The 21,541-nt window shown below is 36.3% G+C and overlaps 1 protein-coding gene across 10 annotated transcripts in view; it reads left to right on the top strand.

Moving 5' to 3' along the window:
- ERC2 (ELKS/RAB6-interacting/CAST family member 2) overlaps positions 1-21,541 on the top strand; it is a 420,178-nt gene that overhangs the window by 68,146 nt on the left and 330,491 nt on the right. For all 10 annotated transcript variants that reach the window (XR_005626125.1, XR_005626124.1, XR_005626132.1 and 7 more), the window contains one exon: positions 19,303-19,377. Coding sequence is in view for 1 of the 10 variants with exons in the window: in XM_039695532.1 (XP_039551466.1) it covers positions 19,303-19,377 (75 nt within the window). In the remaining 9 variants the exon portion in view is untranslated. The remainder of the gene's footprint in view (positions 1-19,302; positions 19,378-21,541) is intronic.

Genomic DNA, 21,541 nt, shown 5'->3' with positions numbered 1-21,541 from the left:
ATCCCTTCATGCTAAAATCATTGGGCAGAATGACAGTGATTATCTCCATAAATAAGGGAAAGTGTAGGCTGTAAAATTACAAATGTGCCAAGCAGGGTTTGGAACTGGTATGTGCATAATAATATTGTGATATTTGTGAAATACTTACTGGTTATTAACAAAATGCTGGCACTTTGAGCAGAAGCTCTCCTGGGAAGAGGAGCAAAAGACCTGGCTTAACATGTTTAGTTTGCCAGCTTTAGGAGTTATGCACTTTTTTTGGGTAGATAGTTACTACAGGAAAGTAAAATTTAGGCAATTTACAGCATGAAGGAATTTGTGAAGAAAGCTTGTTTTGTGAGATGGAAATAAGTTTTATACGTGATTTGAATAATTGCATTTGCCATTATGACAGCTAAACTTAATGGCTGTGTTCTGCCCAGGTCACAATTATGTATTGTAGGCTTGGCAGTCATTGGTGTTCCTGGTCTTTCCCTGGACTGCTGCAACTTGAGGCTGCAGCAACTCACAGCTTTATGAAAGACCTGCAAGAATTCTCTTTCCATGAGAATGTCCTCCCCTTCTTTTTCAGAGCTGAGTTAAATATTGTAGATCTAATGTTTTGAAGTTTTGTCTACCATCCCTTTTCCATTTGACTTTGAAGGATGAATTCAGCAGTAACGGTATCAGCCAGTATCAGGCTGAAACAATTGAGACTTGTCCATGAAACTTTTGGCTTGCTTTGTTGTTTACTGTGTCTCATCATTGGGTGATTGTGATGAAGCCATAATCAAAATTTTTGCCCAAAAAAAGTTTCAGAATTACAAATTTAATCAGGTTATATTCTAACCTGTATTCCTTTTGAGGCACATTGAAGTAATGAGAACTTCTTGGCACTCTTAGATATCTGAAAAGCCTTTTTGTTTGGAGGTTCAAAGCCCTTCTTCCCTGAACTGTTAGTCCTAAGGACAGTATAAAAATGTTACTGTCTCTGTGAATACCCTCTGAATTACTGTTATGTCTCTGAATATATTCAGAACTTTTCTTTCCTGAAGTGTTACATAGTGGTGGGGGTTCACTGACAAGGAAACACCAGGACAAGCAACTTGAAAGAAGTAAAGTTTACCAGCTTGTCTGTCCTCTGGATTTCTTTGAGATGTTTTGACCCTTTCTGTATTCTACTTCACACCCTCCTCCACTCTCATCTGTTCTTGGGGCACAAAGATCAGCAGCAGTCATGCCTTGTGCTCCCCGGTCTCATGCTGGGAGTGCAGCCTGGTGCAGGTGCAGAGTCAGAGGCAGCTGTTTTCCCAGCTCTGTTCCAGGTGTGTGCAGCACAGCAGGGACTTGGTGTGGCTGCCTGGCTCTCACACCTGCCTGCTGCACAGCTTGGACTGCACTTCCCAACCTCCTCCAAAAGCAATTACTTGGGAATGACAGCTGCATCTAGATAAACACAAGCAGCAAACACAAAATCCATGTCAATGTACACACTATGAATCTTTTTTTTTTCCAAGTGTATTTCCTGGCCACAGGAATATAGTACTTTGTGTAAGTAATGTACCATATATAGCATCTTATATAAAGTGATCTTTGTGGTATGAATGGATCTGTAAAAATGTTTTGGGGGGATGGTTTGTTAGTTCTCTTGCATGATAGGAGTACTAGGTAAAATGTCTCAGGAAAAAAATGAATTCTGAAAACAGAGAAATGTTCTTTTAAAGAGCTTTTAGACAAGTATTTTATTTATTCTCCAGTGTAAATTCAAACTTGTTTACTGCATCCTTAAGTGTTCTAATAATTCTGAGACAGTGATAATACCAATGCTTCTTTCATGAATATTTCCAAATGCAAAAGTAACTTTTCTTTAGTGTCACAAAAAAATTTATATAAATGTTAGAAAGAAGCTAGCAGTGAGGTTTCGAGTGTAGGAATGTAATTTTCTATGGAACATCTATTTTGTTTTCAGAAATAAAATTGAACTGTATGTTTTGCACTAATTTGCATGCCTTCAGAGCTCTGGATGTCTAAACTGTGCCTTCCAACATTTAAGATTTGAAGAATGACACATCCTGATTCTTGGTGTAAAAATAAATTTTAAAAATTGACACTTCCTGTGAAGGAGAGGCACTGCATACACTGAGTATTTTGTAACTGTGGAGTCTTACAGAACACCTGGCAGTTATAGAGATGTACTTCAAAAAATACTTTTTCCAATGCTGTCTTGAGTGAACAGCCTATCAAAATCCTGCAAGGTAAAGGAAATATCTTAAAAAATACTCATAGCTGTGTTAAGCCAGTTTATTAAGAGTGGATTTATGCACTCTGGTACCTGAACAAAGTAATTTGTATTGGGATTGTTCAATGTGATGACAGAACTGGAAGTCATTATTACATTACACTTGTATTTCTTGTTGCTGGCAAGTTCCTGAAGGACATGAGATTTTAGATGTTGTCACACTGAAACAGAGTCTCACCTAACTTGGAAACCAGAAAGATAAAAAAGCAGGAAATGACCTGTAAAGAACAAAGTTCTTTGGGATTTTTCAGGGACTGGTTGGCGATTTCTTGAAAAGGAACTGAGGTAATGATTTATCGTGGAGGAAGGAGGGAAAATAATGAGGTGTCGTTAATTTTTCATAATTGTCAACACTACAGGTGATAACTGGAAGCAATATATTGCTTTGTCTTGAAAGCACATGTCAAAAACTGTTTTAGATGTCATTGTACCATAACAGCTGAGCCACACTAAAGTGTGCTTATATATGAATCTGTTAATCTTGCCTAATTTAATGCACTGAGAAATCAAATCTAACTTTTTTGTTTTCTCAGTTGGGGTTAAATGAGCAAGCAATTCTTTGACTTTTTATTGAAAGTCTGTCTTGCTTTAAGTGTTAAGATAAAATAGTACTGAATTAAAAGATGGTTTTAAATTTTTTTTTAGTAGCTCATGGACTGTTACAGTATGGACTGTGATTTATTTATTTTTTTAGTGGTCCATCTGTTCATTGCTAAATAACAAGAAAATAGGAAAGGCAAAAATATCAGTAAGTAACTGAGAAAAGTCTTATACTGCAGCTTCTTGGGTGGCATGTGAAAAATACAATTTATTCACTGACTTTTACACTACGTGTACATTATCATAGCAGCAGAAGAATAGGTTCAGAGCTCAGGAGTTTAGTACTAAGGATATTTTGGATATTTGGGGGATTTATATTAGGTTTTTTTAAAATCTCTGCCCTTTTTGGTATAAAGATCAAAACTAAAAGTCTGTGATATGTGTAAGATATATTGTGCTGGAGATAATGATGGTTTTACGGAACTGTTTCTATAGGCCATTAGGCTGTAGTGTTGCTCTTTCATAATTCCTATTACCACAATGCATTGTTTAGTTCATGCACACCATGTTTAGGCCATAAACAAAAATCCAGAGCATGTGGAAAGTTCATTTTCTAGAGGTTTTGGAAAAATCTAATTATATGAGATAATGTGTTATGGTAATGCAAATTCTTAAGTATAGAATATATTCGCTTGTAACCTGAGCAGTGCCCAGACTGCTTTCTGTTAAATGTTTTCTGTTGGAAATTACGGGCTTTAAAATCTCAGCATTTTTTTTCTGATGAAGGCAAACTCTTTGAACAATACTGTTTTTATGATCTTGCTTAAAGTATTGACAAATTTAATTTAATAACTTAGAATATTTAAGATGCTTTGTTTTCATGTAATATCACCAGAGAAGTGGTCTGAGAAGTAGCAGTGAGATGTACCTGTTCCAAATTTTGCTTGGCTGCTTTGAACAGGTTCTGCTGGTATTTTAGGGTATTTGGAAATTTGGAACTTAATAGGTTATGATCTTGATTTCTTTGTGGTTGAAGGACACTGATCAAAATTTGAGAAATAAATTTTAGAAAATAAAGACCACACAAGATGTGTTCAGGGACTGGACCTTTGAAGCTCAGTGAGTTTTATATGTATTCAAGTGAAAATACAGCTTTTGTGCTTAAATATGCAAAACTCTTACAATCTGCAAAAACAAAGGGGAGAGTTTTCTTTGTGGTATTTTAATATACCATGAAACTTCTAGTCCTCAAACTCTACTAAAATGGGAAATGCTTTCGTGTATTTAAAAAATGCAAAAAATTGGGATTTTTCAGAATTACTGGAAAGTAAACTCAGTAGCTTTGCAGCAGTCTGACAGAAGCTCTGTGCTCATGGCAATCTCGTGTTTCCCAGGTGGAAATCTAAGGATGTCCAGCCCTAGTGAAGGTAGTCAGTACAAGTGTACTGAGCTGAGCTACTTGAGAATGGAAGGACAGAACACGCTCTGAACATCCTCATTAAACTTAGTTCCAAGAGGAAGACAAAGAATGTTCAGTAATTCGGATATGTTTCAATTTTCAGCAAACAATTTGTATCTTAGTGCTGGCAGTATTAGAGACATTCTGAGCACGTGCAGAAAGGAAGTGATGGACTCTTGCAGTTCCTTCCACTGTTGCAAGGACGTTTTCATGTAAATATTTTGTTCTCAGTACCTATACTTAAAAATTACAATTAAATCTTTGAGACTTACTTTTGAGATGTCCCACCTTCCAGCCATGAGACTATTCAGATTGTTTGGTTTAGATTTGAGTTTCTCAGATTCTGAAGTCACAGGTCTTTAAATAGTAAGGGAAGCCCATGAGGTTAATTGTATAAGTTGTCATCTAGAAAACAATTTGCCCTCTCTCCAGCTATTGCTGCTGTGTCTGAGTAGTTCTTGCTGTGTTCTTTAGCCCTTACCCTGAGGCCAAGTTGCTTCTCACTCAGCTTGAAAGTTCTGGTCTACTGTCACCTCAAATTTAATCACCTTAGAGAGCTAATCTAATAATAGAGGTACAGAGTCCATTTTTTCTTCATCTGGTGTTTGCCAATAAAGTAAACTTTGACAATTCAGATGGGTATAGGCAAATAATGATTAGCATCCAAATATGGATATAAACATCTGTATTTAGATGTTGGTAATTGAGAATGACCATTAAACACTGGCTAGAATATTTGGTTTGTGAGTACTGGAAGCCCATATGACTGTCAGGAAAGACCTATCTCATGAGTAAGGCTGTTGAGTAATCTAAGGGAAAAATAATTCATATGAGACTTAATTATTGAAAAAAAAACCCATCCCAAACCAACACAACAGTCAACCCCCTGAGAAATGCATAAGCAAAACAGCAGTGTGTGGAAAAATTCTTTAAATCTAACCTCTAAAGTATTGTTCATTGTGAATAAACAGACTAGTTGTTTACAACCAGGTAAGTTGTGATAATTGAGTTGAATTTCGAAGAACTGTTTTTAAAAGCTATTCTAACAGAAACTTGGTAGCACTAATATGCTCAAGAAAAGAGAGAAAGATATTGAGATTTAGTTCCTCTTCCTATAGATAGGTAAGAGAACCAACAGTGACATTTTGAACCATGTTGAGGTCTGGTTCCTGAGCAAGAAAACCCTCATTAACTTGACCATTTCTCATTTTGTGAACCAGTCATTGATTAATTCAGAAGAACCCCATAAAATGGTACTTATTCTGTATGTAGGGTTTGTTCTGTATGCAGACATTTGCAGATGAGGAGAACATCAGGGTGTAGCAGAAGAACTAAAGGGGGGCCCTCAGGGTGGCCCATTCTTCCCGGTGAACCACAGAAGTCCTACCAGCCTTTCTGTGGTAAGTTTGCTCCAGTGAATGAATTATTTGTCAGTCACACTCATATTTATGTTTGTGATCACAAAGTTAACAATTTGTGCATGTATGTGGCAATATTTTTTTTTCATATATTTCAATTAAATTTACTTTGTAATTATATTTTAATTTCTCGCTTTACTTTTTTTGTTTTAAGGGGTTGGAAAATATGAACTACAGATCAATTTAGGGTTCTTTTTTCCTTTTCTTGTCTTCCAGAGTCTTGACATCTGGTAGGAAATGCATTGCCTAGGAGGAAGGTCAGAAAAAGGAGTTGATGAATGCAACTTGAAAGACTTAATGGAGGCAGGTAATGATGCAGTTCCTTGGCTTCTAATTCTGCCCATTTGATATGAGGCCCATGTAGTAGCTGCTTAGAATGCTACTTGGAATGATAAATATTAATGAAGTACAGACTCACAATCATTTAACCTAATTGCTCTGTAAAATAAAATAAACCATCTATTGCTCTATTCTTTCTTATAGATTACCCTGCGATGAGCACACCCTGTGTACCATCATTTTCCTCACAGAAAACACGAAGAATGAGAAGATTAGAAGAAGCCTGTGAAAAGGATTAGATTGCACTCATTTTTTCTATAAAAATGTCCTTATGCTGTATACTGTTCTAAAGAAAATGCTGTCATCCAAATGCAATAAGACAAAGAACTTCCAATAAAAGTATATAAAACATAGTTATTTTTAAGTATGTTTTTATTAAAATTGGAAAGAAACTTTGGTGTTAGGTTTCTCATAGAATAATACACTTCCAAAACTGTGTTTACAGAGATATGGGGTGTGGAGGACTTGAGCAGTGGAAGAAACAAGTGCAAGTAAGAGATTTAACGTAGAACGATGCTTTATTGTTAGAATGTTTGCTACTAAATGAAAATGTTACATCCATTTCATTTTTATTGCCTCTAAATACAGTAAGACCCTCATATTCATGGTTATACTTAAAAGACTTGCACATGATTTAGTTTGCAATGACTTTGCTGCAGTGATGTCACTGACTAGAATTACACTTGTGCTGATGTAAATTAGGAAAGAGTCAGACCATTGGTTCACAGAGACCTGCTGAGAGCCAAAGTTCAGCCCTGAAATCCAGCCTTCTGAAAAAAGGCACAGAGCTACATCCAGATAGAAAATGAATAATGCCTGTAAAGGGAGCCTTTGGCATGCTGAGGTACTGACTGTGGACCTGTTCCTGAAGATATTTCTGTTAGGTAGGAGTTGATGCCAAGAATTTTTGACATTTGTGGGATAAGTCCATCAATTGGCAGGATATGTGAAGAAGTGATTTTGAAAATGGAGGCTGTGTGGTAAGATATAGGGGCCTAGAAAATCTGCCTGACTCTATTGTGAGAGTCCATAGAGAGCTGTAAATAACCAGATAGTTTACTTACTGCATTACTTCTTGCTTAAATACTATGGAATAAATTGTTTCTGTAATATGTCAACAGAGTTATGTAGTTGGCAATTTTCCACCAGCTAACTTTTTATACTCTCTAAGTTTCTGTTCTTATTTCACACAGTTTCTCTCTTCTCTGTGCAGTTAACCTACCTCTTATATTTTTTAACCCTTAAATTATCTGGAACTCTTTGGTTTGAATTATCTTGTGCCAAAATGTCTTTTTTTGTAAACCTTATCTGATGTCAGTAGAGCTTGGGTAATGGTTATTATCAGCCTACTGCTATATTTAAATTAAGGAAAATCTAATTTGTAGACTTACTGGGTAATTTAGCAGATTTTTTTGTCATTTATTGACAATTTGGTGCATTGGTACTGTTGAGAGCTTCTAAATGTAGCTTAAGCAGTGAATTGAAACGATGGAATGTGTATGAATGGCATTTCTATCTAGGCTGAAGATTTGGCATGTTCAGTGGACTCCTGTGTGCTTGAACCAGTGTCAGATTCAAGCTCCCTAGTGATTTACAGAAGGCCTAGATCAAATTCCTCACAGGGATGTTTGGGAGGGCATAGAAAACAAACTGCCACATTTGAAAGAATTGTTAGGACTGACCTTGTCTAAGGCTATAAAAACTTTAAGAAAGAAATATGAAATAAATGTGAAATCAAACATTTCAGGTGGTATTGAGGTTAAGAGTTGTTGCTCTGTAGTGTGAAGGGAGAGTGGAAAGAAAAGAATAGTCAGTATGAGTTACAGAATCTCTAAAGAGAAGTGTCAGCATTTACAGATGCCTAGCTCCTAACAGAAGTATCAGAAGAAAAGTGTAAAATTGATGGATGGATGAACCATAAATATATTAAGTCAGGGGCAATAGTTCATTGCAGCCTTAGTGCACAAAAATTTTCTGTTAACTTGATAATCAGTGAGTTAACAGCATTAATATTTATGTTCTAATAACTAGGCTTAAGACTAAATGATGAAAGAAAATGATTTCATCCCCTAAAATATAGTAGTCTTTAAGGTGGAGACTTGGCAAGGAACTGTTGAGTGAAATTTTGTAGTTTTCACTTATTTAGCACTTTTTGTTCAGCTATTTCAGAACTACATTATTAATGTGTCTGTGAGAAGTTTTTTGAAATGTGTGTAAAAGTTAGGGAAAGGTTGGTTCTCCTTTGTTACGCACATCACAATCCGTGTGTCAGAACACAGACTAAAATGTTCTCTGTTTTCTGTTATGAGTTTTAGGCCATAGAATATTCTGAAAAGAATTCATCTGGTATACACTTAACCTGCAAGTTTTCATTATGCTAATTTTGTCAACAGTATGTAGATTGTGAAGTCTTAGTGCATTTATTAAGTGCTGAATAGAGATCAAGATTTTTTCAGATTGGCTTTTCTCATTGTGGCTAAGGATTCTTTAGCAACATACTGTGTTTTCCAAAGAGAATTGCTCTTTACAAGTGAATCTCTAAAAATCAAATCTCCATAGTAACACTAGATTCTTCTGCCAGCCTCTGCTGCTGCAAATTTCCTTGTCAAACTGAAGGTAGTTTCACAGTTGTATAAAACCAGTCTTTTTCATGCAGTTAGAATGGAGAAGTAAACCAACACTTTTATTGGTCATTTTGCTTATACTATTGAATATCCTTTCTCATTTCCGTTGCTGGTATTTTATGTTTTTGGCATTTGTGGGGGGCAAAAAGTATTCTGAAGTGGAATTTTAGCTTGTAATTGTACTAGAGAACATGTTTAGTGTAAGACAAACCTTGAAGAAATGGCTTATTGACTGAAATGACTTTAACAAGAGTCTTTCAGCATGTTGAGAATTCCGTTTCTATTCTACATATCTTCGCTTACCAATGAGACTTTTGCCTGCCGTGGGGATCACAAGCTAATTGAATCAAAATGGCATCAAAATAATTTCTCTAGTTCAGAAGTATTTTCATAAATAATGAGTTAAACTTGTTTATCCAACTGGTATAAATAAGAGCAATCTCTTGCCATTAGTACTCCCCTGGGAAGCAGTGCCGTGTATCCCTGTGCTGCTCAAGGCTGCTCAGCTGAGGGGAGCACTGTGTGTGCTTTCCTGATCCTGGAAGGAGGCACCGCTGTGGATTCCTAAAACTGTGGATCCTGATTCCTTCTGGCACATAAGGTGTCCCATGAGATGTCTTTCACTGTCCTGATGAGGAAACAGTTCTTGAGTGGGACAGCTGGGGTTGTGCAATTGTTAAACTGGGTGAATGGGGTAGCTCTGCATGAAACACTGGACGTGTGTTCTGACCTTCCTTCCCACCTTAAAATGAGAAGTAGATTTGATGAATGATCAAAATGCTGTTGGAATGACTTAGTGACAAATATGTCTGCTTATGGATGGGAAATGTCTGTATTTTTACACATACAATGAATGTGCTTTTGGTCTTTTGATTAGTATGAGTTGCAAGTTTTTAATGAAAATGGTAGTAGTGTGCAGCCTGGCATAACTGTGGGAAAGAAGCTGTGGGCTGAATAAGTTGTTCTGATTTCCTATTTAGAGCGAGAAGTTTGCCGCTTTGATAATGAAAAACGGCCATTTTGTGGAATAGCAACTGATATTGTGATATCTATACTTAACATTGTATGAAATGTATACAGGTATGTAAAAGTCCATGTAGATGTCCATTTAATAATGCTACTGATCAATATGTGGAAATTCTGCAAGGGAGGAGGAATTCAGATATAGACTTTTTTGTTCTGGAAGTTCAAAAGTATTTAAGTTGAAACTTTTGTCTGCTGTAACTCCTCTGCTTTTTATATATTCTTCAGTGTATGAACCAGTGCTTGAAAAGGTTGATGGTGTCTTGTCTATGCATCCCATACTTGCCTTAGGCTGAATTAAGTTAATCTTTAATTTCAATGTTCAAGGGAAAGGAGAAATGGTAAAAAAGAGCAAGTTCCTTCTTCGGTATGAATTGAGGTCCCTGCAGAACCTCTGGGCTGGTCATGTGTTACATTGTCCTGTGCCCCACATAAAAGAGAATGTGTTCTTCAGAAGAAGGACAGTCTGGCTAAGAGAAGAAAGCATTAAACCTTCTTCTTTATAAAGTTCTCCTGAAACAAAGTATTGCTCTGAAACGCATTCAGCTGACTCTGCCTCTCCTTTGAAACAAATATGACAAAAGATATTTATAATAGCAGTAATTCCAGTTTTTTGAGTTTAAAAATATACAGAAATCAGATAATATATGGCATGTAATATTTTTTTCTCAGTATATTAAGGCAGTTTTATTTGTTGAAACTGTACCTGCTGTGTTCAGGCCTTCTAAAAGTTATCAAAACAAACCAAACCCCATACCTATACTGAGGTAGGTTTTGTGCCTAAAAAAAACCAGTAAAACATGGAAAACATAGATAAGGTTGGTTTGTTACTGCTGCCACTTCTGTTTGGAACATGGATTTTTAATAAATACATGTAATCATGTCTGCTGTGTAGAATTTAGTATCCTATGTCAACATGCAGTTTTCCTCTATTTGCCAGTTTTCCAGTCATAACCTATGCAAGCATCGTTATATGGATACACAAAGTTTCGAAAATTCTCCTTTAGAGTCTGTTTTTAATCATAATAAATAATAGCAGTAATTTTGGTCAGGATTCTTTTGATTTACATCTTTGGAGAAAACAAAAGATATGGCTCTATTTATAGTAGCTCTGCATTCAGCATTTATTTTGAGTACTGATGCACAGGGAAGTAATTTTTAAATTGTTGCTCAGCACCTGGTTTAGGTATTCATGGCAGCCATGTAGATACAGAAAAGGTGACGTTTGAACTGTGTGAGGAAGTGCTGTCTTGCTCCTTGTGTTGCCTTGAGGTAAGGAAAAGGAATAAAATAATTTCTTTTCCCATTCTTAAAACTAATCTGTGATATGAAGTGTTGTTGCTTCTAAGAGACAACATCAGACATTTTTTACTGTGCCATAATTTAAAAACAGATAAGGAACTGTTGTATCTTTTATGCAGTGTATGCAGTGATAAAATAGTTTGGTGGTGTTTTTTTTTTTTTTTTCCCCTGATTGTATTTTAAGTTCATGTGTGGGTTTCTCTGTTCTGATAAAAATGGAAGACTGGAAGAGGAAATTTGAACAGATGGATTTGGGTTACCAAGCAACACTTAGTTTCCCAGGCAGTGGAAAAAGAATCAGAGCAGGTGCTAAGTGGATTTTATTTCTTTTTTTAAAAAAAATTGTGAGCTGATGTATGAGCTTCACTTTAAGAGGCTCTTGAAAAACTTCACAGAATGATAAATACTCAATACACTACCTGTGCAGGTTGTTTCTTATATGACTTGAGTTCTTTTCTGTAGTTGTGGTAGAACACTGTGCAGCAAGGCTGTTGTAGAGGACATTGGTGCTGTTTCCTTCACTCCAATATTCTCGTATACAATCAACTCTATCTTTCTGATTTTAATGTGTTCCTGTAATTTCAGAGTGAAATAAGTGTTCTGCATTCTCAAATGTTTAAACATTACCCCCACTACTTCCCTCTTGAGAAGGACTGACTTGGTTGGCAAATATCAACTGATAGGCAGAGCTGCATTGAATTGGTGGATGCCTTAAATTTAGTTTCTGGCAGATCCAAAAATAGGATATTTTTTTTAAAAAAGTCAGTGCAAACTAATTTCTTCCTTTCTTTTTTAGTGAGATTGTGGTGTGGTGAATTCTTTTGACAAGCATAAAATTTTAGCTTTAGGTTAAAAAGCATGCTGTTTACAAGGTTTTTTTTTTAAAAGAAACCAAACCAAAATACCTACCTGCCAGAGTGCACTCATCCCTCAAACTGTGTGAAAAATTATCCGTGTCTTATCTCTTTAGGGTTCTGCTCTCATGTCCCTCTCTGCTGTACATTTGCACAACCCAACAGCTCTATGGAACACTTGGGAATGTAGGGATGACATTTCCCTGAATATCAAGGGGAGATTGTCAAAGCTCTCAATTAACAACATTCTGGTACATGACGATATGCTGACTGTAATCTTTGTTAGAAAATAATATCTTAAGTTTTCATCCACTGCTATCTCCACTCCTTTTCTGCAGCACTGCTCTCCATGCACTCGCTCATCACCCAGCCTGTTCTGACACTGGGCATTGTCCCCACCCAGGTGCTGGACCTGGCCCTTGAGGGTTCCCAGGAGCTCATTCCTGCAGCCTGTCACTGTCCCTCTCAGCCATCCCTTCTCCACCAGCAGCACTGCTCAGCCTGGTGCCATCTGTGAGCTTGCTGAGCCTGTGCTCAGTCCCATTGATCAAGGTATTGGATAATATTCGTCTCAATATGGGCCCTTGGACACCACAAATATTGTCACAAAAGTTAATTTGCATTTAAAAAAAACTTGATATACCACAGAGCCAATTAACTTACACATTTGGAGTCTTATTAACTCTGATGTTTTCTGGCTTTGCTAATTAAGTTTAAATACTAAATAGCCTAAGCCAGCAGTAATTTTAAATGCATGTAAGTAAAACCTACCCATATTTAGAAAAACACTTCCTAGAGAATTAGGGAATTGAAAATCAAACCCATAAGTTATTTTAGCTAGTGATTTCACCAAGTCCACATGAAGGGAAAAGAGACATGAAAACATAGGCTAGAAAAAGTAATAACATTAGTAGACATTAGTAGATACCACTGTGCTTTTCAAAATTAAAAAATCCTCTGCTAATGAATTTGAAGTATTACTGCAACATGGGGATGGGCCAGCACTCCCCTGGGTTGGCTCAGGCTGTTTACAGTGATCGATGTTTTGTCAATGTAAATTAATAAAAGGATTTCTACCAGAAAAATGAGCACATGTTTGAAGTTGTGTGCATGTTAACACCAGCTAACGCATTCTGCAGTAACCTTAAGAGCTCTGTGCAGCAAGTGTGTGAAATATGTAGTACTTCTGGCTTTGAATTGTCGAGTGTGAGTCTGGTTTTGGCAGGGCTATTTTGCTGCCATTTGAGAACTAAGGTCTTAATTTAATAATTTAAATTGGTTTTGTATCTGCAATCAGGCTGAAGAGGAGCACTGGTGCAGAACAGAAATTAAACATGTATTGCTGCGTTTGTGCATAGGATGGGAGGTGGGGAAAGCACTTAACAGGATATCACCCTTTGTCTTTTTGTTTTTCTAGGACAGCACTCTTAGGTTTCAGCTTGTTTAAGGAAGCTATCAGGAGGTTAACTGTGTGAGTATGGAAAGAACTGTTGGAAAACTGCTTTCCTTTATTTAGAGGAAATGGCTAGCTCATCTATAGCCAGATGAACTGGCTGTAGAAATACCACAAGCACCGTGTGTTGGCGCTGCTGGTAATATCCTATCTCACAGTCCTGTCCACGTTTAGATGGCTTTGGTTTTTTATTATTTATGAACAGTGGAGCTGGCACACAGCATCTCTACTGTGTGTTCTGGATCTTGGGATTGTATTTAGTAATCTTTGCTGTGACTTTACCCTTTTAAGTGTTGCCTGTATGCTTTTGATGGCAGGAGCAAGGGAAGTCTATTCTTAGTTACACCCTAAGGTGGAATTCCATTATTACTCCATGGTTAGTGTTACACTTATTCTAAAACTGATGGGATATTGCTTTCATTTTCAGCCTTATTGAAAAGTTCTTTGTGTGCCCAAGCTTCTAAATGGGAGGGAAATAGTGGAAATAAGTCCTTAAAATAATGGATTTGTTGGATAAGGATTTTTTAAATGCTATGGATTACAGAAGGGATTTGTAACAAGGATTTTGCATTTTAAGAATTTGAAGATGTGATTTTAATTAAAAGATAATCTTCTAAAAAAAGATCCCCACACCCAAAACCAAATAGCAAAAAATCCTGGTTTATAACTCCCAGCAACATTTCATTTATGTGTCCTACTGCAAATTAAATGACTCTTTTTAGTGTACCTGAGTTAATAATAAATGACTATTTAAACATTTAGCTTTTAAAAAAGGCATATTTTTCCATGCAATTCTAAAGCTTTATATACACGAAAAAGAGAGTTTTGAGCCAGGATGTTTCTAGAGTATATTTGCTTTGCAGAAGTGTAAGCAGCAGTTGGAACGTCTGTTTTCCGAGTCTAAAAGACACTACACCTGAAAACAAATGTATGGCCTTCCTTTACTGCAGACACTCAAGCATTTTGGTATGCATTCTTAAAGAAAATGGTGAAAAGGGAGAAAACTGTTTATCATCAAAGTTTCTTTTTCTGAAAGTATGTGTGAGGCAATAACTCTTCCCATTTTCTAAATTTAGGAAGTATTTTTGGTAAGAGGACAAGAGATTAATGGTACTGTGCAAAACAGAAATGATCCTCTAGGAGTTTTATTCCTTCTACAAAGAAAGAAATAAATTTTCAAGAATTCTGGTGAAAGTGGAGTTTCAGTAGCTCCTTTCATAAAACAGTCAGTGTGCTTTCGATTACAAACTAAATTGTCCCACATGCATTTCAAGCCCCATATACAAATCGTGATTTCACTTGAAACTTTTTGTATGTGGTCTCTTGCCAGAGGACAAACTTCCAGTATGACAAAGCATGTGGTTGCTTAAAGTGTTTTTGGCGTACAGGTCAAAGAAAAGCTAAGTTGCTGAAAGCTTAGATTATTTTTCCTCATATTCTGTCCTTAGGTATGTTGGTAAAACTTCATAAGCCTCTCTTATATGCATGAGTTCAGGAATAAATGGAAGTGTGATTGTTGCAAAGAAATATTTTGGCTCGTGATTCAATATGGTGGTTTTCAACTGGTGTAAAAACTCCTCCTTTCTCCCTCATACTCTTCTTTACATCTCCAAGTTTTTAATATAGGGCAGGGATGGTGTTAGACTCAGTTCAAGAGTAGTACTGAGCCCATTGAGATTATTGCTGGACTCGTCTGTCGTGATGAACTATTGACCTTTGTTGTATAGTTTGGTGGTGATCCCTGAATAATGCAATTTCTTTCATTTTCATCAAAATTCATATCTGTTTATTTAAAATCAAAAATTGAGAGAGAATTAGGCATGCATCTGAGCATTTTGCTTAACTCTGAGAACTTAAATTTTAATACTTCTAATTTATAAAGGAAATCTCTGTAGAACTTTTGTAGCTACCAGCTCTTCACATTTCCTCTAATTTTTCATTTCATGTTCTTATAGAGATGTTTTCATTTCTTCAAGCTATAAAATTTGTTGGAATTTGACAAAATTTCTTTAGCAGGTTTTCCCAGAGTTCAAATACCTATAATGGTGAATTTTTAAAAGAAAATTCATGGTTGCATGATTTTTAGAATCCTTTCCAATAAACGGGCTCCTTTTTCCTGCACACTAGAGACAGATATGGGAATTTTGTGTAGTCAGTTTATCATTTCCAGAAAGACAAAGAGTTTGATCAGGATTTATTAAATCTACCTTCATTTTAATTACTGTGAGACTGTTTTGGCTGGGGGTAAATGTGAAGAATTAGAAAACAGCAGAAAAGTCTGTATGTTAAGAATGAATCAATTCCCGTATGTTACATTTTTCTAGTATTCTGGTTAAATTGAATTTGATCAGTGTTTCTAATGGTATTTTTGGCTAAAGAAACACTGCTGTTTAGACAATTTAGGTAAGTGCTGTGCTTTTACTTAAATGATTGATCAAAGTATTGAAATACTGATGACCTAAATTTTAAAGTTCAGAGAAGCTGATCCTGTAGAAGAGCTGCTAAGGCTTTCTTTTCCAGAGGAGTGGAACCAGTGTGCTTTGGGGTGTTTGAGAGAACTAGCAGTTCTTATGCCATTATCTGCTGTGATTTGCAGATTTGTACATTTTGTCTGTGAAGGCAAAAAGCTGCATTTACTGACACAATGGTTGCTCATGCCAGTTTTTATACTGCCTTCTTTAATAATTTTTCTTTCTTCTTCCAATGCAGACACAGTTTCACAGTATCTCTAAATTGCCTATTTTTCTATTTTTTAAATTTTCTTTCTAGCACTTCGTGTCATTATTTTAGGCAGTTTTGTGTAAAACCTTGAACTACATTGACAGTGTTGGTATCATCAAATGAGAACAACGCAGTCAATGATGTCAATCATCAATAAAATACTTCAGAAACAGAGTAAAGAAGGATCAGTTTGCAGCACCCTGATTTTCCTGCAGCCAAGGGATGAAGTGTGTTTTAATAACGCTGGGAGAAAACCACAGTTTTAGTTGGGTAATTAGTATTAGGTTCAGATTATGCTACATAGTGGGGATTTTCAGCACCAGTGAATAATGAAAAAAAATCTTGCAATATCTTATTATAAATTTCTGAATGAAAGGGTAGAATTCATATTGCACCAGTATTTTAAAATTATATTTATAATCTGTCTCCTCTTTGGATTTTTTTTTTTTGGGTGTTTAAGTTAGTGTTAAGATTGTGTGCTAAAGTTACTTCTGAGGCCAATATAAGATGTTAATCTGATATTGTGGAAGGAGAAAGCAATGACCAAGTCTGAATTGAAGCTCATTTTAGTCTAAAAGAAAAGACTATTAAAGTAAATTTGACGTGAAGATCTGATTACCTGCTAGTTTTGTGTGGGTGCATTAATCACCTTGACAACTGAGCATCATCAGGAAATACAAGGTGCAGGCATTTGGTTACACATTAATTAAAATTAATTACAATTAATTTGCATGTGCAAAGTGATTATTCAGAATCAGGTGTCATATAGAGGGATATAAAGAAAATCTAGTTTTATAAATGATTGCTTCTCTGAGAGATTTTTAGTATAGGCTTTAATTGTCACAGAGATGATGACACAAAAATTTTTTCATGGATTTAAGAATCAAGAGTTCCATTCAATACAGTTTAGGTTAAAAGAAACTATCCCTGATTATTTCCCCCCACATTTTCTTATTTGTCTCTCTGGGCTTTTTAGTAAAAGAAATTGAAAACAAGAAATAGACATCATTCCAGAAATGATGTAATGGATAAAAATTTGGTTTCCTTAGGCTATGAGGACTTTCTGAAATCTCTAGAATATTTCTTGCTTAGCTGTTCAGGCAAATTTGAAAGCTTCCAGATGACCTCAGACAGTAAAACAATCAGGGTAACAATCAGGTATCATGCACATAAAGTGTATCCTTAAATTAGTACCCCAAAAGTATATCCCTGAATCAGATACCCCAAATGAAAAAGCACATATATAGAACAACATAAATTCAAGAACTGAGCCTTGTGGGAGTCTCCAAACATTTGAATCTGATTGGAAGAAAACCCACACAAAATAATAAAGTGGGAGTCATTTTCTGATCTTCTCCAGAATCCTAAAGTCTGCTTCATTTTACCATCAGGGATAGAGAAGAAAAGCTTTTAAGTCAGCCAGCATCAGATTGATTCATAAAGCAAACAGGAAAAGCATTATGAGGCAAGGCTTCATGCTATGATAGACATCTCGGAATACGCATCTTTGGCAGTCTATACATCTTTGGCTAAGGGGGTGGAAACTCTGGTTTGTCTCCCTGGGCAATGTGTGGAATCCTGTTTATATTCCAGCTCAGTTTATATGGCCCTGGGGAGCAAAGTCTGGTCTTAGAATTAGCTGTAATTTTTGCTGATCTGATAGTGGTATGACTGGCCAACTATTCTTTTGTGTAACTGTATGACAAATTCATTACATACTCTTATTTTTTAAAACATTTGTGCAGTGAGGGTACTTATTTAATCTAAGAAAAACAGCTGGTGGCGATTGAGTGATTCCGTGCATAGGTGATTTGCAAAGATTTTTTCTTTTTATAATATGGAGAGTTGCATTTAAATTAAAAAAAATACAAGGAAAAGGGTCCAATCAGATATACTAATCATAAATGAAGAAAGAATTTCATAAATGCCAAAGCATTTGAAAAATGCATAAAGCAAAATTATAAGTTGACTGTTAAAGGTAGTTTAAATATATGTATATGTAACTGCAGTTCATTTAATAAAAAACTGTTCAGACTTAATGTTAAGTATACTAATATGTCTCTTTCAGTTATTCTAGTACATTTGGCCACAGATTTTTAATCTATTTTATAAAGATGTTTATTAGCAGTAGACTTCAGTTCAATAACATACAGTAATTAGTCTTTGAGAACAATTGTTTCTCACAGTCATTGATAAACAATGTTTGTTGCTACACAGAAGAAGAAACTGATAGTTTGTGATGCAAAAAATGACTTTTAAACTTGTGGGTTATAAGGGAGGCAAGACCTTGGCTCCTTGGCCTCAAGCATAAACATCTTTTTCATGGCTACAAGGTTAGTTCAGGAGTCTGTGTGGAGCACTGCACTGGAAAGAACTGGGACATAAAGATATCAAGGATGATACTCCTATCCTTTGAGCAGAAAGACTCCAAAAGAGTAGAAATGGGACAATATCTGTCCTGTTTCAGGTTTTTTTATTAAGAAACTTCTCAGATTTTTTATGGGAAGGGAATAAGCATCCCCAAATTCTCAAATGAAAGTGTTTTGCCACACCTTTACTACATTTTTCCAGGTAGTTATGTGAGTTTTTTATTGGAATATGTCATACCAAGATACAACTCTGGTTTCATGAGACTGAGTGCTGCTGTCTTCATACTCTTGTGGTTTTAAAAAAATTATTGTTTTTATAAGGACCAGTATGTATTGGTATTGTTACCTTTGTCTTAACCAATGCAATTTATTTTTCTTTTGCCTGTGGATTAAGATGGATGCAAAACAGTATGAAAATGTGAAAACTGAAATGTTAATGCTACTGTAGGGTGTGCTGCGTCAGCCCACTACATAATTATTATCCTTAAAATGTCAAATTTGAATATAATGTATTTAAATTGCTTATTTCAGACAATAGAGGAAAAATTAAGAAGAAACTGCAATAAAAGATTTAACACTTAACAGTGTTTGAATTAGTAACAGAATTGAATAAAGTTTTGTTGTTTAAGCAGCAACAGCAGCATTGTATCTGGACTGAGAAATTCCTTGCTGGGTTGTCACGCCTGCCGTTAATTATTGATAAGGGGTGTCAGAAATAGCGCATGTGCTGCCAGAGCTGGCTGTAACACAAGATAGGGAGTGCACTGGTGACAGAGGGGATACAGCCAGGGAAGCACCTGTAGCACTTGGAGTTGCCTGCTCTTGTCATCAGACTTCTATTTTGTTGCAATGAGTTCGTGTGAGCAGTTAAAATAATGGAAAGATGAGTCGTCAAGCTTATTTCTATCGTGTCCCTCCACAGGAATTGCATAGAAGAACCCAACTTCAGCCTGAGCCAGCAAAGACGAAGGCTCTGCAAACAGTCATCGAGATGAAGGTATGGTCTTTGCATGTTTCCCTCTATGTTATTTCTGCAGCATGAACTCATGTACTGGGTATGGCTGGGATGGAGTTACTTTTCCCTGTAGCAGCCTCTCTGGTGCTGTGTTTTGCATTTCAGACTGAAAACAGTGTTGATAACATGCTGATCTTTTAGCTGTTGTCCAACAGGGCTTACACAAAGAGTCAAAGCTTTCCCAGTTCCTCACTCTGCTCCCACCCTGCAAGTAGGGTGGGGTGGAGAAGAGCGTGGAGGGAGCACAGTGAGGACAGCTGACCCAAATTCACCACAGGGATAATCCATACTGTCGTGTGACACTCGGCCTCCACAAACTGAAGGGAGGACTTTCAGAGTCACAGCACTTGTATTCCCAAATAACTCTTGGGCCTGATGAGCTCTCCTGAAAACAGCCAGGCTCTACCTGCCCATGGGAAGCAGTGCATGAATTCCATGTGTTGCTTTGCTTGCACGCACAGCTTTGCTTTACATATTACACCAGCTTTATCTCAAACAATGGGTTTTCCCACTTCTGCTCTCTGGTTCACTTGCCTGTCCCACTGAGGGGGAGTGCACAAGAAGCTGTGACAGCTGCCTAGCAAGTGTCGATTTGACTTTTACTTCTTAGTTATTGAATGCTTCCTTTACCATGTCAATTAATTTTGTTATGTAGCTAGGAGTAATTAGTACTTATTTCTCTTGGTCTGTTTTTTTAAAAAAAATTGATTAAAAAAAATCAAGTGTAGCATTGTTGAAAAATGAGAACAGAATATTGTGTTTTAAAAAGACGGGGGTGGTGTGTAGGAGATCCAAAGTACATGGAATCAACTGGCTAATGTAAAATGTTTTCCTCCTCAAACCTTAAAACCAGTTCTTGTGTTGGTTGTTATTAGGCCACAATTTTACAGCCAATCTAAGGAAAATATTAGTTGCATCAGCAGGTATGAGAAAATGTAATGAAACAGCTCTCTTAGTCCTGACTATAGTTTACTCTTTTTGATATATGATATTACTAAAGTGTTGTGGCTTTCCCCTCCACAATAACAAGGAATAAAAATAGTAATTTAAAAAGTGAAACTTGTATTTTTGCATAATTCTACAAGTCTGGATTGTTCATCTTTAAGAGAAATACCATGAGACTTGAGATAATTTGTGAGTTGGCAATGCTGCCTAAAATGGTGGTTAAAATTCATTAATGATGGTCTTTCATTTAATTCTTAAAAGGAAGTGCAAATTAAAGGCCTCATTTTGCCAGTGACTTCTGTTGTGAGCAAATGAGTTCAGCATGTCTGAATATGGTGGTAAACACACAGTTAAAACAACAGCAGGACTTTATCAATACAGTATCTGTGTTTTTATAGATAATTCGTTTGGATTACATGAGTAACAAAGAAGATACATTGATTACAGAATTCCATTTTTGGTTGTATATTTGCTTTGGACATTAGTTCAGAAGTCTTTGTATGAAATTATTTTTACAGTAACTCACTACCCTAAATAAATGGGAAAGTAAGATACTGGCTGAGAAACTTGGTTTTACTATTAATATTCAAAATTATAAATTTAAAAGTTCTGGGATACTAAAGAATAATGTATAATCTTTCACGTGGGTTATATAACAATTTGAAGGACATGTTGAAGTTAATTTTCCATTCCTCTTCCTGTACCAAAAGTCTTTGAAAAGAACAGGGATGGGGGTATAGGACACATGAATGACACGTGTGGTGACTGTCACTGCTCCTGCAGTGTCTGTCGCTGGAGACGCTGCAGTGTTTTCTGTTTGATTCCCAGGAGAGGTGGGTGTGGTGCAGTATTCCACTTTTTTAAAATCAGATCTTTATAGTGAGGGATTTCATTAGTTGTGAGTGAGGCTGCAGTCCTGTTGCTGGAGTCCTGATGCAAAGCTGCTCTTTGCCTCTGAGGCACACAGTTCTTCTGTCCCTATGAACACACGCCCCTTTGGGGTTGCCCCTGTCTAAAGTAGGCCTAATATTGAAAAGAAAAAGGGACAAATGTAAGATGTTGAAATCCACATGATTAAACAGCAGTTTTCATTACAAGTTCCAGATTTGGAATGTTTTCAAGTAAATTTAAATTGTCTTAATCCAGACAGCATTTGTTTTGAAAAAAATGCAGAACATTTGTTTTGAATGATCAAGCATTG

The sequence above is a fragment of the Passer montanus genome, unplaced genomic scaffold, assembly GCF_014805655.1.
Source record: "Passer montanus isolate IOZ18808 unplaced genomic scaffold, ASM1480565v1 scaffold9, whole genome shotgun sequence".
In the NCBI taxonomy this organism is placed as follows: Eukaryota; Metazoa; Chordata; class Aves; order Passeriformes; family Passeridae; genus Passer; species Passer montanus.
This window is presented reverse-complemented; position numbering and strand designations above follow the sequence as displayed.